The 17,661-nt window shown below is 39.3% G+C and overlaps 1 protein-coding gene across 6 annotated transcripts in view; it reads right to left on the bottom strand.

Annotated features, from left to right (window-relative positions):
• Nucleotides 1–17,661, bottom strand: part of MTDH (metadherin) — a 57,412-nt gene that overhangs the window by 37,116 nt on the left and 2,635 nt on the right. For all 6 annotated transcript variants that reach the window (XM_032609492.1, XM_032609497.1, XM_032609491.1 and 3 more), the window contains exon 2: nucleotides 5,885–5,986. In XM_032609492.1, the coding sequence (XP_032465383.1) occupies nucleotides 5,885–5,986 (102 nt within the window). The remainder of the gene's footprint in view (nucleotides 1–5,884; nucleotides 5,987–17,661) is intronic.

Here is a 17,661-nt window from a genome sequence, read left to right as displayed (position 1 = left end):
AACAATAGGCAGAGAACCTGATCATGGCTTGCCAATCCCTGGTTTGAAACTACAGTTTCTAAGATGTATTATGGAACATAAAACAAATGTATGTAAGCTCCCTGAGCATGCAGGTTTTTCTCTATTTTGCTAACTGCTAGAGTTTATGCCTGTATAAAATCTATGCTGCCTCAGAATAATTTTGTCTTTGGTCTTCTAAACACTAATCACTCAAATTTCTTGGTCATAGGATACTCTTTTCTACTCTTAAAAGGTAATGAGGGGACTTCCCTGGCGGTCCAGCGGTTAAGAATCTGCCTTCCAATGCAGGGGACTCAGGTTCGATCCCTGGTCGGGGAACTAAGATCCCACATGCCGCGAAACAACTAAGCCTGTGCACCATAACTACTCAGCCTGCAAGCCACAACTACTGAGCCCATGTGCCACAACTACTGAGCCCATGTGCCACAACTACTGAAGCCTGCATGCCTAGAGCCTGTGCTCCGCAACAAGAGAAGCCACCACAATAAGAAGCCTGTGCGCCACAACTAGAGAAAACCTGCAGAAAAAGACCCAACGCAGCCAAAAATAATAAAATAAATAAACTAAATTTAAAAAAAAAGGAAAAGAAAGAAAACCAAAATGTCTGGAGCTTAGAGAAGGTAAGCGGTAAGAAAAGAGACTTGAGCCACAGTGCCAATGGATTATGTTCAAGATTGTCGAGTAATAACAACGGGAAATCATGAAGGATTTTAGGTAGAGGAAGGAAAAAATATTACATCAAAACTTGTCAAGTGGTAGTTTCTTAAAAATTGTTGCAATGTGGAATCTGAAATTACATCAATGAGCTTTCTATACTTTACTACATTAAAATCCATTGTTCTACCTTGCACCTTAAATGAATCTTTTATACTTGTCTACTTTTGTAACATGTAAGCATTGAGCATTTGGAAAATACTGATTCACTGAGTTACATACATCTTCCAAAAGGTTAAAAAACATTCTGGGGGGCTTCCCTGATGGCGCAGTAGTTAAGAATCTGCCTGCCAATGCAGGAGACACGGGTTCGAGCCCTGGTCCGGGAAGATCCCACATGCCGTGGAGCAACTAAGCCCGTGCACCACAACTACTGAGCCTGCGCTCTAGAGCCCACGAGCCACAACTACTGAGCCTGCCGCACCACAACTACTGAAGCCTGCGCGCCTAGAGTGTGTGCTCCGCAACAAAAGAAGCCACCTCAATGAGAAGCCTGCGCACCACAACGAAGAGTAGCCCCTGCTCGCCACAACTAGAGAAAGCCCGCGCGCAGCAAGGAAGATCCGACGCGGCCAATACATACATACATACATATATACATAAATAAATAAAATTTATAATAAAACCCAAAAAACATTCTGGGGACTTCCCTGGTGGTCTCCCAGTGGTTAAGACTGTGCGCTCCCAATGCAGGGGGCCTGGGTTTGATCCCTGGTCAGGGAACTAGATCCCACATGCATGCCCCAACTAAGATTTCTCATGCCACAACTAAGGAGCCGGCGAGCTGCCACTAAGGAGCCCTTGAGCTGCAACTAAGAAGCCCGCCTGCTGCAACTAAGACCTGGTGCAACCAAATAGATAAAAACAAACAAACAAAAAACCCCAATCCATTATATACAATATTAAAAAAAACCCCAACACATTTGTTAACATCACTGCTGATCTCATCAGAAATTCATTAAGTTCTGGGATGTTGTCAAGCTCATGGTGGTAGACACAAATTTTCCAAATTTCTAATTTTCACTTGGCAACAAATCATTTTATCATTTGCAACAGTACTATCAGTTGTTTTCCTTGAACTGTCTTGATTATTTTTGAGAAAATGTCTACAAATACCCAACTCTAAATAACCATGGTCTATCAGTTGTTCTCTCAAGTAAAAATGGAGTAACAAGAAATAAGTGGCTATTCCAGCTTGCAACTCAACTGCACAGGTGTTTTTCCTCAAGGCAACCACTGTTTTTCAGTATAGAGCATACTTTATGCATACTTCCCATTTCATCATACAGAATAATTAAACAGCATGTATTCAGAAGTCAAGATTTAATAAAATGAATAATGATCATTTTTTCAGATTCATCAAGGATACTCTTAAGTGGAATTAGCTTTTTTATTTTTTTTCCTTTTTTTTTTCCAAGTAAGTGGATTGCAGTAAAGAATTCAACTACAAGTAGCCTGGTGTCACTGCCTTTATTTGTACTAAGGCGGCAGTAGTTTTACTCACTACTGCTTTTGCACCATCAATGCAAATATTAACACAGTGGAAAAGACAAACAATGTCTTAATTACTCTGAAAACAGTTTTGTCTTCTGGGACCCAACAAAAAGGTCCCTGGAATGCCTTCACAGGGGTCCACGGACCATACTTTGAGAACTGCTACCTCAAAGAAATTGAGAGAGCATTACTTACTAGCTATGTGATCCTGGGCAATTCATTAAACTCTTTTCAATGAGCTGTATAAAAAAAATGATACTACCCTCCTCCCTGTGCATTAGGATTAAGAGATGTGAGAACATTTTGTACTCTGTGTAGCATCACGAAAATGTAAGAACTTGTTAATTTTTATAATGAATGAGTATTTCAGTAGGACACCACTGACTTTGTTTGCAACAACCTGATGGTGACCAAATTTTATACATTTTTGCTTTTGCTATTTTTCTTACTAACCATCTTTACACTTCTATCTTAATTCAGACCTTTACAATCACAGATGCAATGCTGATTTGTTAATCACAAATGTTGCTGCCAGCTGAGCATATCTAAGTTTTTATCATACCCCACCCCACCCTGACCAGTCAAACCTGCCTAGGGCTTTCCCTTGAGTCTGAATATGTTATTTTGTTTCAGCTGAACAATGACTGTGTTCATTTGTTTCTCTCCCCTGCCAAAATTGGCCTCCCCACTTCTACTACTCACTGAAATACCATCCCCATCCTCAAGAGTCCAATTAAGTCAATCTTTTCTGGCTACCCAAATAGGATAATCTTACTTCTCTGAATACCTGGCAGTCAAGGCCGTATGTTACCTGGTATCTTATGCTTGCCTTTCCTTAACTAGACTGTAATCTCTCTGAGGGTAAGTACATCTTACATTTCTCCTTATTCTCTTCATCATCAAATAGCACAATGCATTCAGCCTGGCTAATGATCCAATGTATACTCTACTAGACACTAGCATTAACCTTCATATCCAAATGGACCTGGTAGCTTAACTTGCTTTACAGAGCCAATATCTATAGCTCTTGTCATATACGGTTTTTAGACAGTTTTATCTATAAGGCTTACTCAAGTGACAGGACAAGGTATTCAATATCACTGCATATGGGCTTCCCTGGTGGCACAGTGGTTGAGAGTCCGCCTGCCGATGCAGGGGACACGGGTTCGTGCCCCGGTCCAGGAAGATCCCACATGCCACGGAGCGGCTGGGCCCGTGAGCCATGGCCGCTGAGCCTGCGCATCCGGAGCCTGTGCTCTGCAATGGGAGAGGCCACAGCGCTGAGAGGCCCGCGTACCACAGAAAAAAAAATAAAAAATCACTGCATAGAGTGCAACTGCTTTACGGGCAAACCGTATTTCTTAAAGTGCCTAACGTGGCTCTGAGAGGAAAACAAATACATAATAATATATATTTAGGTGCATAAGTAGACGTAAGATGTTTATTTACGAAAAAAGACAGTAAGAAGTCTTAAAAAAAAAACATATTTAAAACACACAAAAGCATACAGCACAATAGCATAAAAAGTTAACTGAAATGAGAGTCACCTGGACTGAACCAAGTTAAAAAGCATAAATTCAAGATGTAGGATTGCGAAAAGAAACATTAAGCATGAGTGGTAGCATTTATTATTATGCAAAAAGTCAAATCAAATAGGCGACAAACCAAAGGTAGAAGCCTTGCACTAAAAAAGCAATGGCAACTGAAAGGAGGTGGTTCTGTCAAGTGATTAAACAGCACATGGGCTTTGGCATCAGAATGAGCTGGGTTCAACTCCCAGTTCAGAAACTACGTATGAACTTGGAGAAATCACACAATCCCTCTATGCTTCAGAGCCCTTATCTGTAAATGGGACTAATGCTATTTGCCTGGAAGAGTTTTTGAAAGGATCAGAAATAATACAGAGCAGTAAAAAAGCACAGACTTTGGAGTCAGGTTAGGAGTCAGGTTTGGAGTCAGGTTAGTCTAGGTTAGAACTGACTGTACTTTTAAAAGCTTAGGTAACTTAAGCCTCACGTTTCTTATTTGTAAGATATGATACCACCTCCTCAGCATTCTTGCAAGGATAATTAAAGTAACATGTATAAATATTCTATAAAGTCTTAAAAGTACACCCAGTAAGTGCTCAATAAGTTGTCCCTACTATAAGTAAATATATTTACTTATAGTTAAATAAGTAATTATGTACGAAGTAAATATGTACGATATATACACAGACCTCACCTTGCACAGTGCCTGCCATGTTTTAGATACTTAACAAATGTCAACCATTATAATTACTTTCTAGCATAAGAGATTTCAGAATGATTTAAAACTTTAAACTATGGTTTTACATCCTGATACATACAATCTATATATAATTAATCAATCAGAGATGAATGGTAGTTGATTAATTATTCCAACTACATATTTTTCAGGATAATTCAGGGAGTGGAAGCAGGAGTTAAGTATAAAATGCTCACTAGTAGAGAGAAAGCCCAGGAACAAGGAAACACTAGATGGGAGAAGTATACATCTACTTTAAGCATATAAACTATTCACAGTGTAAATTCACAATCCCTAAATTGTATGCTTATTTGTTAATAAAAGTAATTTACTATTTATTTTTCTGCCAAAGGCAAAGTCAGACATATATTTAATTCTTTCCCACAACCATCCTTCATTTTAAGCCATCCTACCTGCAGCTGTCTTGGCCCTAGACCAATTTCACCGGGTTACAGGGCAGAATTGATCTCACCAGTTCTTCAGTGGTATTTTGAAATTATGAGCATTAAGAAACTGTACCAACCACCTCACACCACTACTCTACAGGGCTGGAGTTGTGGCACCTTGGTTCCTAGAAACCACTTACCTACCTGTGGTTGTTTTTTTGTTCATTTTCCCTGAAAAGGCGCTATGCAAGCAAGGGTTAAAAAAAAAGAGTGGGGGGAGGTTGCAATTTTTAATGTACCAAAAAGAATTAAATAAAAAGTCTCTCGCCCACAGCAGGAGGTACCACTGTTAACAGAGTCTTGTACATTTTGCCTACTTACAAACTAAATTAAGTCAAATAAAAATGGGATGGTTCTAACACTGGCAACTGGAAAATGAATAAAACCCCAGGAATGTACCATTAACGGGGTATAATAGATTGCCTTATTTGAAAACTTAAGAGTGCACATCCAAACCTTTTAATAATGACCTGAGTACAGAATATTTTCCTTTGTTAAACAAATTCAAATTGTATCTAATAAGTAGATGATTATGTCGCTGTCACAACAGAAATCTACATTAACACTTAATACCATCAACAATTTTGCCAAGCTTTCCATGCCAAAAGTGCACTATTAACAAAGGTATCACAATTTTGTTTTCCATTAAGAGGTATGTTACATATCTGGAACCTTACTCATATAAAAGATGTTCAAGTCATGAATAAATTGTTCCTGGCAAAATGAAAACTTAATGTCACAGCAATGTTTAAAATACTCGGTGATACATCCCTCCTTAAAAAACAAACAAACAAAACCAACTTACTTAAACCTCCACCACCCATCCATCGCTGTGATAAATTCAGATTTTTAGTTCTCCTTAAATGGGGGTGTACATGTAACATTTTATATGTCACTCTCTTTATTAAGAGCCTTGCATATAATTTCACATGCTCCCAACTGACCTTTTCATTTTTCTTGTGTGTCTCTAACGGCTGCTTAGCTGCTGCACTCCGAGGAGTTCGGACGACCTCTTCCTCAGCCACTTCGATGGTCCGTCCGTTTGGCTGCACAGCAACAATAATGGATTCTGTTATCAAACTGCTTGGCAGAGCAAATCAAAGATTTGTACTCAGGACACAGAATATACAACAATCAAATTCTACCCCCGACCCAAATTAAAACGTTTTTTGTACAGCTGTGTTATCTAAGACTATTGTCCCTAGGAACTACATCTTGTAATATAATAAAGAATGAACTTATAAGCAAAACTGCACCACAAATTTATTTTCTGATTTCACCCAGGCATCAGTACCTCCAACAAAAAATAGTGGAATGGAAGCAGGAAAAAGAACTAAATTGTCTTTGCACTCTGACCACCAATTGGCTGTGTAATCTCAGAGTATTTCACTCGTTATCTTTGAGTTTTTTTCTACATCTATAAAAGTGATAGGTCTGATCTATTCAAAAGTCCACAAACTCTTTTTGTTAAAGGGCCAGACAGAAAATATTTTAGGCTTTGTGAGCTATGGAGTCTCTGTCGCAACTACAAAACTCGGCTACTGTAGCACAAAAGCAGCCATAGATGATACATAAAGGAATGAGTACCTCTGTGTTACAAAAAACTTTACAAACACAGGTGGAGGACCAGATTTGGTCCATGGACCACAGTTTGTTGTTCTCTGTATTAGATAATCGCTAATGTCCCCTGTAATCTTACAATCTAATAGCTCTACTATTCTAGGATTAAGAAGCTTTACTAACCCACTGCCACATAAAAAGGCTACCTCAGTTTTCCTAACAACCCCAAAACAAAATGACAGCACTTAGAGGTGTTCATGAGTAGAATTAAGTCTCTGAACACCAATTCTGGCTTTTAATCAGAATCACCAGTTGGGGTTTTTTTTTTTTTTTAAATGAAGCATTTCTGAGCCCCATCACCAGAAATATACTTAGATTCAGAACTTTGAAGAAAAGGGCCCAGGTATCTCCCAGGTATCTGTATTTCTAACCTCTTCTTTCTGGATCTTACTACTACTTTTCACTTGCCCATTCTTCTCATATTCAACACAGTAAGTTAGTAAATCAATATACTAGTTTAAATTGCTTTATTTCTACTTCTTGCAGAACAGATTTCCACCAGATTACTTATTACAGCGGAGCTATAGTAACAAAAACAATATGAATGTTCAAAGTTTTTCTAATGGGACATTACCTGCATTTGTGCAAAATTATCAGGGATATGCAGTTGGAAAGAGAAAACATTAATATTCCAAAACCCAATCTGCAGGCTTCCCAAAGATTTATGGCAGAAAAATCCAAACAAAAGCTGTCTTTTAGCTGATTAAATTCCTAATTAACTCAAATTTAATATGCTGAGTCTTAAGCAACTTGTTAAAGTCAGACAGTTAATGTTGAAACCAAGTGTCCTCACTCTTGGTTTGGTTTCCTTTCCTCTGGGCTGTTTTGCCACTTTAATGCTGTCTCTTCTCATTTCTCTGTGTTTATGTACATAGGGGGGGCAGGGAGGGGTGGAGGAGACAATGCATTGAGAAAGGTCAGAAACCCCAGAAAGGAATTTGGGCTTAGAGCCATATCCACACCAGGAATATAAAACTTTATTTAATTCTACTTTCCCGTATCACCATCTTACTTGTCAGTTCTCGTATGCCATTTCTTATTTCAGACTAGTCAAACTTACTTTTTCTGATTTTCTGGGGTCGTCCTCACCTTTCCATGTAAGCTTTACTCCAACTGACCAATCTTACAGCTCTAAGTCCACAGTTTCCCTCTCTTCACGTGGCAGCTCACAAGCCTCACATCTATGAAACTTCATTTAACTAATCCCTTCAGCAAACTATCATAGTCACTTATATGATACCTCCATTTTACTCATGTAAATGACTAAATTGAGTCATTTAAATTTATATACTAACTGTAAAAAGGTGAAATTAAGTGGTTAAAAACTATCTTAAAAACCGCTAAAAAGTTCAATGCAATTCCTTTGAGACAACTGCAAACAATGCTGATAGAGCCCCCCAAATGAAAGATGAAAAAATCTTTCCTTCTGGACAAATACAAAGTCTGAAGTCATCAATCAATGACCAGCAGAGGAACACTCAGTCTCCATTTCATAGGCTCTGCAGTGATCAGCAAGCCAAAGGTGGTCCCACATTCCAACCTGTGCCAATTTTACTTCCTTCTTTGCAACAACTTATGTAGTGGCTAGAACTGCAGTTCTGGCCTATGCAGATTTCCCAATTTTCCACTAACTTTTGGGCTTTATATAGGTCTCATAACTATTGGGGTTCCGTAAGTCACCAACAGCTCCCCACAAATGCCTGACACCATGAAATAATAAGCCCCCTATCCCAAGGGAAAAGTCAACAGCATTCTCAGGTAGCAGGAAAAGAGGATACACTTTGATGGTTGTGCCTCTCCTACCTATCAACAGTACTAATCTGATCTCTACTAGCTGGTCAAGGAAGCCTTGTCCTGGTAAAGCATTAACCACATTTAAATTAGCAAATCCCTAAATGGAAGCATATTATGTAGATCTGCTCACATGAAAATAACTAATCGCAAACTAACACTTCAAATCCAATATGACTTCCATGCTGGGTTTTACATGAAAGTATCTTCTCTGATCATAGAGACTTTATAATATATATGGTGCTGTTTCTACAGGTTAGAATTACATGGGCCTCTTGCTGTACCCCGGTTTAAAATTCTCTGGAAAATTCTGAGGTGTTAATTTTATATATAGCATGCAATCTATATTTTAAATTAGACCACCCCAAAATGTCCTTCAAATTTGGTGAAAATCAACCAGTAACAGAAAAATGATATAATCATTCCTTACATGGATAAACTTGTAGATAATGCCATGTCAGCCTTGTTATTAAACATTCCCTCAACTCCCATCCCAGATCCTTTTAAAAAATACATTCACAAAAGAACGTGTGTGTAATGTGTTGGGAGGGTGATAAGGCAGAATGAAGACACCTAGCTGACAATCAGGAAAATAAAATGGAGGAGGGGGCCACACAGCAGGGGAACAGGGTCTTATTTGATAACTACTCAAGGAAATAAAATCCTTCACGTTAGTCAATCTCCAATTTACTAATTCCATAAACATTTATTAATTAATTAAGTACAAGGCACCACACAGGGACCTCAGGGACAAGGACATATGAAAGGAATCTGCCCTCTGAGAGTTTTAAGGTTCAGAATAATAAGATATGCTTAATAATAGACTTCTACTCCATTTGAGTGGCCTTTATATATCTGTTAAACTGATTCTAAATTGCAGAAGAATCTATAGCTAAGGTAAGCATATACAAGGTTTAACATTTGACACTTCTAAAATGAAAGCATTTAGAATCCTATTTCCACTTAGTTATATAAATTTTATTTTTAGCCACGAAATGTAAAAACCATGACTTCAAATTACTTGGAAACGTCTTAAGTTTATTTATTTATTTTCTAATTTTTAAAAAAAAAATTATTTTAGGGGCTTCCCTGGTGGCGCAGTGGTTGAGAGTCCACCTGCTGATGCAGGGGACACGGGTTCGTGTCCTGGTCCGGGAGGATCCCACATGCCGCGGAGCAGCTGGGCCCATGAGCCATGGCCACTGAGCCTGCGTGTCTGGAGCCTGTGCTCCGCAATGGTAGAGGCCATAGCGGTGAGGGGCCCGCGTACCGCAAAAAAAAAAAAAAAAAAAATTATTTTATTTAGTTTTGGCTGTATTGGGTCTTCATTGCTGCGCGTGGGCTTTCTCTAGTTGCAGCAAGTGGGGGCTACTCTTTGTTGCAGTGTGTGGGCTTCTCACTGCAGTGGCTTCTCTTGTTGCGGAGCATGGGCTCTAGGTGCCTGGGCTTCAGCAGTTGTGGCACATGGGCTCAGTAGTTGTGGCTCACGGGCTCAGCAGTTGTGGCTTGTGGGCTCAGCAGTTGTGGCTCGTGGGCTCAACAGCTGTGGCCTGTGAGCTCTAGAGCACAGGCTCAGTAGTTGTGGCATATGAGCTTAGTTGCTCTGCGAAATGTGGGATCTTCCCGAACCCATGTTCCCTGCACTGACAGGTGGATTCTTAACCACCGCACCACCAGGGAAGGCCACTTCTTAAGTTTAGAAACTAGAAGGGCAGTCTACTAACTACCAAAAAAAAAAGTGAAATATGAAAAGACTACGGGCTTTGGAATAGACAACCTGGGATTAAGGCCCAACTTCCATATTTAATCACTGTGACTTTAAGCATTTTCCTTGACTTAACCCTCAACATCATCATCTGTAAATATGAAGAAAATACGTAACTTGTCTTATTTAACTTGTTAAAGTGACAGTAAATGAGAAAACATGTGAAAGCATACTTTACTTGCTCAAGAAACAGTTTCTTTCCTTCAATATCCTTTCCTCTCCAAAGCTATGATGGCCCATAACCTCATCCCATGTTCCAGCACTCAAGTCATTTTTCATACTAGCAAGCTCAAAATAAACGTTAAGTCCTGGTGGTCAAGAGAGCTAACAAACTGTACATGTATCCAATGGGCCCAATGCTCCAGACACAAATTCTTTTGGGAAGTTAACAGAATACAAATGATGAGTAAATGTATCCTCTCAGAGGCTAAAAATAGTCCAGGCTTGCTCTAGAGACATGTCATACTATCTTTCTTTTTTAAAAAGCTGCTTACAGTTTCACTGTTTTCTAAAATAATTACACAATAATCATTCATATTCATTCACTCAATATCCAGTAAGTGAACTCAGTAGAGTAATATGCAGAACCCTTAAAACCTTGAAACAAAGACAAGTGAGGCACAATTCCTGCCCTTGAGAAGCTTCGACCAAAGCAAAGGAAGAACACAGGTATACAATAGCGCACACTAAAATAAAAGACAGGGCTTCCCTGGTGGCACAGTGGTTGACAGTCCGCCTGCCGATGCAAGGGACACGGGTTCGTGCCCCAGTCCGGGAGGATCCTACATGCCGCGGAGCGGCTGGGCCCGTGAGCCATGGCCACTGAGTCTGCGCGTCTGGAGCCTGTGCTCAGCAACGGGAGAGGCCACAACAGTGAGGGGCCCGCGTATGGCAAAAAAAAAAAAAAAAGGTCCACATAAAATAACAGACAAAAGATGTACTCTGCCTCCCCCCGCCCCACCCTCCAGCCGGCCCCATTCCCCAGCCTCTTTAAGGAGAAGAGTATGAGTTTTGAAGGCAAGCTGAGACCACGATTGAATCCCAAATGTGTATAACCCTGGACAAGTTACTACTTCACTGGAGTCTTAATTTTCTTAGCTGGAAATTATACTGAGCATACAGGAAGCATAAGACTACATATTATGTCCATGATAAAAAAAAATAAAGGCAAGACATCATGGAAATTCAAGAGATATCATCTTTAGCTGATAGATCTAATAATTTCCAAGTATTTGCCATGTGCCAAGCACATGCATTATCTCATTTAATGGACAAGACTAAGTCTTTGTCAGTTTCTTAGTTTTAGTTGTGAAGAGTGCTGATACATATTCAAGATAGAATAATTTCTTGTCATTTATTTGAAAACACAAATTGTGTGTTTTTTCCTGCCAAATGTTGTGCACATATCAATTACGTAAACTAAACATACACATAAACTACAGCTTCAGTCACAGTAATTTACCAACTTATTTTTAAATTCACCCCCAATTTTAAACTCCTAAAAACTAAGAGGATAATCTTACAAATATGGCCTATAAATCAAATTTGCAAAATCTTCCTATATATCCTGAGTTATTTCCTTTAGGGTAAAGATCCTTGTGCCTTCTCAACAGCTAGCCAAAACTAAATCCTCTTCAGGGATTTCAAAACATCTCTTTGTTGACTGCATCAGGGATGCTCAGGGCTACTTTTATAGGTTAGAGAGATGACATTCAATACCTATCACATGGCCAAATTATTCTAAAGATGATTTCTGAAACGGTAAATACAGCTTTGGTTTTCAAGGCTTTATGTCAGATGGGTACTGAGATAAGGATTACAGGTGATACAGCAGACACATATCCATGTAATTCTTTCTCAGATCCTGATGGATGCCTTCTGGAATACTGGCATTCTGTGGAACAGTTTGAAAACCACTAGCATAGCTGGAGAGAAAAGAGTAAATTTAAAAACTGCAGAGGAATTCCCAGGTGATCCAGTGGTTAGGACTCGGCGCTTTCACTGCCAAGGGCCGGGTTCAATCCCTGGTCGGGGAACTAGGATCCCACAAGCCATGCAGCGCGGCCAAATAAAACTGGTCAGATAACACCAACTCCTCACAGAGATCCTATGATTTTGTTTGAATAGTAATAATAGTAATAATCATTTAAAAATGTTTTCAAGGCTCTCACAACCTTGAGAAGTAGTACATTCCTCAATAAAGCCAAAGTGCAACAAAAACAAGTGTTCGGAGGGTTTATTGCTGCTCTTGGTATTTAAGATGAGCACGACTATTTAAGGTCTTTTCTGTCAGAACTATTGAAGGTCTTTTCTGCAAGGCCTCTGGCAGAAGAAAACGACAGGATGAAAAAGTCCTGTCATGTAACCAAACAAATAGAGGCAAAATTCTGGAGATTCTGTAAAGGTCATTATAATTTTCAGCAGAAACTTCTGATTCTAAAAGTAAAACTTAAAAGCAATAAAGTTGTAATTCACTGAGAAAATTAGATTTGTTCTCTGAATGCAATATAATATCCTGGAACATGCTATCAAAATGAGAGGTTAAAAAAAAAATCAGAGAGGTATAATGGAAATAACAGTGAGTTCTTAGACTAGAAATCAGGATATTGTTTTGCCTTTGAAATGCCTTTGCTCTACGACCTTGAATAAGTCACTTAATCTCTCTGAAACTCAAGATTCCTTTTGGTAAAATCAGGAATGTTTGTTTTACCTATCACTCAAGATTTTTAAATCAAATGAGTATTCTTCTAAGACTTGAAACTAAGGGGACTAGTGACTTAAAGGGAAAAAGAAAACCCTGTAGATGACACGTAACTTTAGTAATACCTGGGATGACATGGCAAAACTACCACCTATGAATAAAAGATATAATTCTATTGAGAATATCTTAAAAGACAAATTTATTTAGCCCCGTAACAGTTTAGATTATTCAACTAAACAGTGAGATGTCATTTTAGATACTTCATTCAGCATTTAGTTTAACAAATAATTATCAAAGGCTGTTATATGCCAGTCACTGCTTGCTATCTCATATCAAGGCTTATAATCTAGCGGAGAGAAAAGACCCTGAGCAAAAGTAAATGAATAAGTTACTAGACAATTTACAAACTACGATAAAGGAAACACATATAAGAGGTTAACAGAAAATAAAAGGGGATGCCTATTTCAAATAGGGTGATCAGGAAAGCATTTTCTGGGAAGGTGAGTTTTAAAAGTGAGATCTAAAGGCTGATTGGAACACTGGGGTCAAGATGGTTCCAGAAGTGTCAATAACAGCTCATGTAAAAGTACTGGGTTGTGAGAGTTTGAAGAACTGAAAAAGATTACTATAGGTGAAGGTAGCAAATGAGAAGAAACCAACTCAAAACTGCTTAGGAAAAAAAGCAGGTGTTGGGCCATATAGGAAAGAAGTTTAGATTTTAAATGCAAAAGCTACTGAAATGTTCGTTTTAGACAAGATTGTGGTTTTTTTTTTAGCGGTACACAGGCCTCTCACTGTTGTGGCCTCTCCCGTTGCGGAGAACAGGCTCCGGACGCGCAGACTCAGAGGCCATGGCTCACGGGCCCAGCCGCTCCGCAGCATGTGGGCTCTTCCCGGACCGGGGCACGAACCCGTGTCCCCTGCATCAGCAGGCGGACTCTCAACCACTGCGCCACCAGGGAAGCCCCTGTGGCTTGTTTTTAAAAAGACTCCTTGGGGCTTCCCTGGTGGCGCAGTGGTTAAGAATCCGCCCGCCAATGCGGGAGACGCAGGTTCGGGCCCTGGTCCGGGAGGATCCCATGTGCCGCGGAGCTACTGAGCCCGTGCGCCACGACTGCTGAACCCACGTGCCACAACTACTGAAGCCCGTGAGCCTGGAGCCTGTGCTCCGCAACAAGAGAAGCCAACACAATAGGCATGCGCACCGCAATGAAGAGTGGCCCATGCTCTCCACAACTGGAGAGGGCCCGCGTGCACCAACGGAGACCCACTGCAGCCAAAAATAAATAAAATAGATGAATTAAAAAAAAAAAAAGACTCCTTACTAGGGTGTCGAGCAAGCACTGGGGGCAGCCACCAGAAGCTACTGCTGTACAAGTGAGTTAAGGTGATAACAGCTGGACTAAATATATGTTTTGGAGATAAAACTGATGGTACTTGCTGAAGGATTAGGATATGAGGTGAAGATGAGGAGGTAAGGAAAAGAGAAGAACCAAGAACAATTCTTAGATTTTTGGCTTGTATGACTGAAGGAATGGCAGAGTCATTTACCATTTATAGAAATGGGGAAGACTGGAAGAGGGCAGGGAATTATAAGCCCTGTTTCGGCGATGTTAAAGTTTTTGAGACAAACGTCAGGTTTCTAATTGAAGAAATTCAGTGTACATCTAGACATGAGGTTTTGGAGATGAGAGGAATAGTCACAGGCAAATAAACAGTTGATCACCACTATTTGAAGATTCCATATTGGAAATTTGCTTACTCACTAAAATTTATTTCTAACCCCAAAATCAATACTTGTCATTCTTGGGCATGCACAGAGCTGTGAAAAGATCTGAGTCATCCTACAAGCACATTCCCAGGCAATGCTCTGCCTTCTTGTTTCAGCTCTCATAAAAAATATAAAATAAACATAAAAAAAGAGAGACTAACTCTAGCTGGGGAGCTAGAGAAGGCTTTATAGTAACGGCAGCAATGTAGCTGGGCCTTGAAGGATAGGTAGAAATTGGTAGAGATACAGAAAAAATAGGCCTTTTAGAAAAAATAATATGAATAAAGAGACACTGACATCTAGCTAATGGTAATGTCTTAGGGGTAATGGTATGAGATAAATCTAAGATGGGGTTAGATCATGAAAAGGCTTGAGTGCCATGTCACTGGATCTTATTCAACAGGTGCTGAGGAACTACTGAAAAGATGTGAACTTGAAAGTCACATGATCAGAGCTGGGCTTTAAAAGATTTAGCTGGCATGAGTGCGTAGAAAGGATTGGCAACAAAGGGACTGGAAACAGGAAAACCAGTTAGGATGCTTAGGACAGCCTAAGCAAAAGGTAATAAAGTCCAAAAGCAGGGCAGTGGCAGTGAAACTGGAAAAGAAGTAATGACTACAAAAGACACAGCATACTATTAGAATGATTTATTGGCTGTAGAAAGATGGACCTTACAAAATTTTAGCCAGATGAGGCAAACACAGCCATTTTCCACTGTAAAAATAAGAAGGTGGCTCACATGGAATTTACTAGGCATGAAAAATAGGAGTATGTTGCATAAATACTTTGGTGGGACATCTTACTGTATTATGCATTCAATAATTACTTATTGACTGCCAGCACCGTGCAAGGTTATACAGTAGCAAACAAGACAAAACACTACTCTTTTATTTACTGAGCTTATAGATATTAACAATCGCACTATGGCAAATCTTTATGAAAATTCCTAAATTAATATGAAAAAAACTTGTCCACTAAAATGAGTTTTCTTTGACCGTGATCTTGGTTACCTGCTTCCAGTTGAAATTCAAAGCAACAATTGTTAAAGACCAGTTATCTGAGATCTTACATCCGTCCATATCACTGCACAGATTAAGTCAAGCAAAAAATATTTACTGAGTGCCTATTTAACACTCACAATGAACTAGATGTCATGAAAAATACATGTATGAAAACAATGATTTCCAAAAATGCCAAGAGCTAAGTCCAGTGAAAAGTGCTGCCCCCTTCATCACTCCCTTCACTTTTAACAGGGGAACGAACTGCAATTCATGCCCCCCAAAACTTATGGCAAGAAATTAGGGGATAAAAAGCAAACTGATATAAGAATTAAAAAAAAAATGCTTATGAATAGATTTTAAAAAGCTAAACGACATCTATTCTACAAATAAAAGAAGGCAACTAGAAACAAATTTTGAAAATTCGAGTTGTAAAATTTGGAATAATTTAAGAGAAAACTAAAAAGGATGGACTGAAAGGACGAAAATAAAATATTTAAACAAATATGGAATGTCCTTTTAAAAAAATGCAGTAGTTGACATCACTGATTCCACTTGAATCAGAATTAAGTATATCTTAAAATGTTTATCAGAATGATGTAGTAATAAAAGATGGATCATAAGATTAAACATGACTCCATTTAGAAATCTCTCTTATACTATGGATCTTACGGCCCTATTGCAGGGAATGATTTTCAAACTCATAGGCAAGGGAGCTTGTTAAAAATGCAGATTCCCTGAACCCAGTTCCACAGATTCTGAATTTACAAGGTATGTAGTAGGACTCAGGAATCTACACCATTTAACAAGCATTCAAAGTAACTCTATTGCAGGGACTTCCCTGGTGCTCCAGTGGTTAAGCCTCCATGCTTCGAATGCAGGGGACGCTGGCTGGATCCCTGGTCAGGGAACTAGGATCCCACAGGCCGTGTGGCACGACCAAAAAAAACCCCAAAGTAAGTCTATTGCAAGTAGTTAGGGTTAACACGCTGAGGAATCCCGCAGTGTTTTAACTCAACTAAGATCTTCAATTTATAAACAAGATAAGCTAATCGGAGCATGGTTAAATGCCTTACTCAAATTTAGAGGTCCTAATTCCTGCCAGGCTGACAGAGTTAAGTCTTCCTCCCCTGAGCCATTGCTGTATCTTCAGTCTCTCCCACTATCCTGCTCCTCCCCACTTTCAAAGTCAAATTCTGTGATAAGGTTTTTCCTGGCCACCTGGGCCCACACTAGGGTTTTCTGATATCTTTTTCCACAACTGGAATAAGCAGCTCCCTGGGGAAAAACTAAGCTTTTGTATTTCCTTCACAGACATATGAATATTGTTTTCCTTTTTACTGCCTTCAATTTGCAAGCAGTATCCTGCTTTCCCCCAAGTAAATATTTAGCACAGTGCAAACCATGAGTACTAACTAAATAAATGGAAGCTTATATTTCTTAACCCTATAAAGCAGTGTTTTTCTAACTGTGGGTCACGCCTCATAATCAAATATGAAACCAATTTAGTGGGTCACAAATATCATTAAACAAAAACAAATAGAATAGTTTGATATATGTGTGGGGGGGTATCGCAATGTAAAATGTTTTCACTGTAGGTTGCAAAAACATTTGAAAGCCAGTTTTGTGCTGATGAACTTCTCCAACACAACTTTACCATTAGGTAGGCAAATACGTTTTCTCACGTGATTAACACTCAACCACTCCATTAGTCTTCCCATTCTCCACTCCCCAAAGATAATACTGGATTTATTTATTCATTCCCCTTTCCTTAACTCAAATGAAAAGGAGAAGGAATAAGTACTAAGTTTGATAAGCATATTTCACAGCTCAAGTTCCACAGGAGCCTGTCTGTGTTCCTTCTTCAGATGGGTCATCCAAGTGTTGTGATGCACTTTGTGTGGGCTCTTGGAGCACCTGTCTCTTGACCCAAGTCTATCTGAAATTCCAGACGTCCCAAAGAGAGCTTTGAAATTTTCACATCCTGCTTCATCCACACTGGTCCTAGGCTTATTAATGTATGTGTTTTTTTCAAGATCACCTTCTTTCCTGTCTTGGAGCCAGGTTCTTTATTT

Source organism: Phocoena sinus, chromosome 17, assembly GCF_008692025.1.
Source record: "Phocoena sinus isolate mPhoSin1 chromosome 17, mPhoSin1.pri, whole genome shotgun sequence".
Taxonomy (NCBI): Eukaryota; Metazoa; Chordata; class Mammalia; order Artiodactyla; family Phocoenidae; genus Phocoena; species Phocoena sinus.
This window is presented reverse-complemented; position numbering and strand designations above follow the sequence as displayed.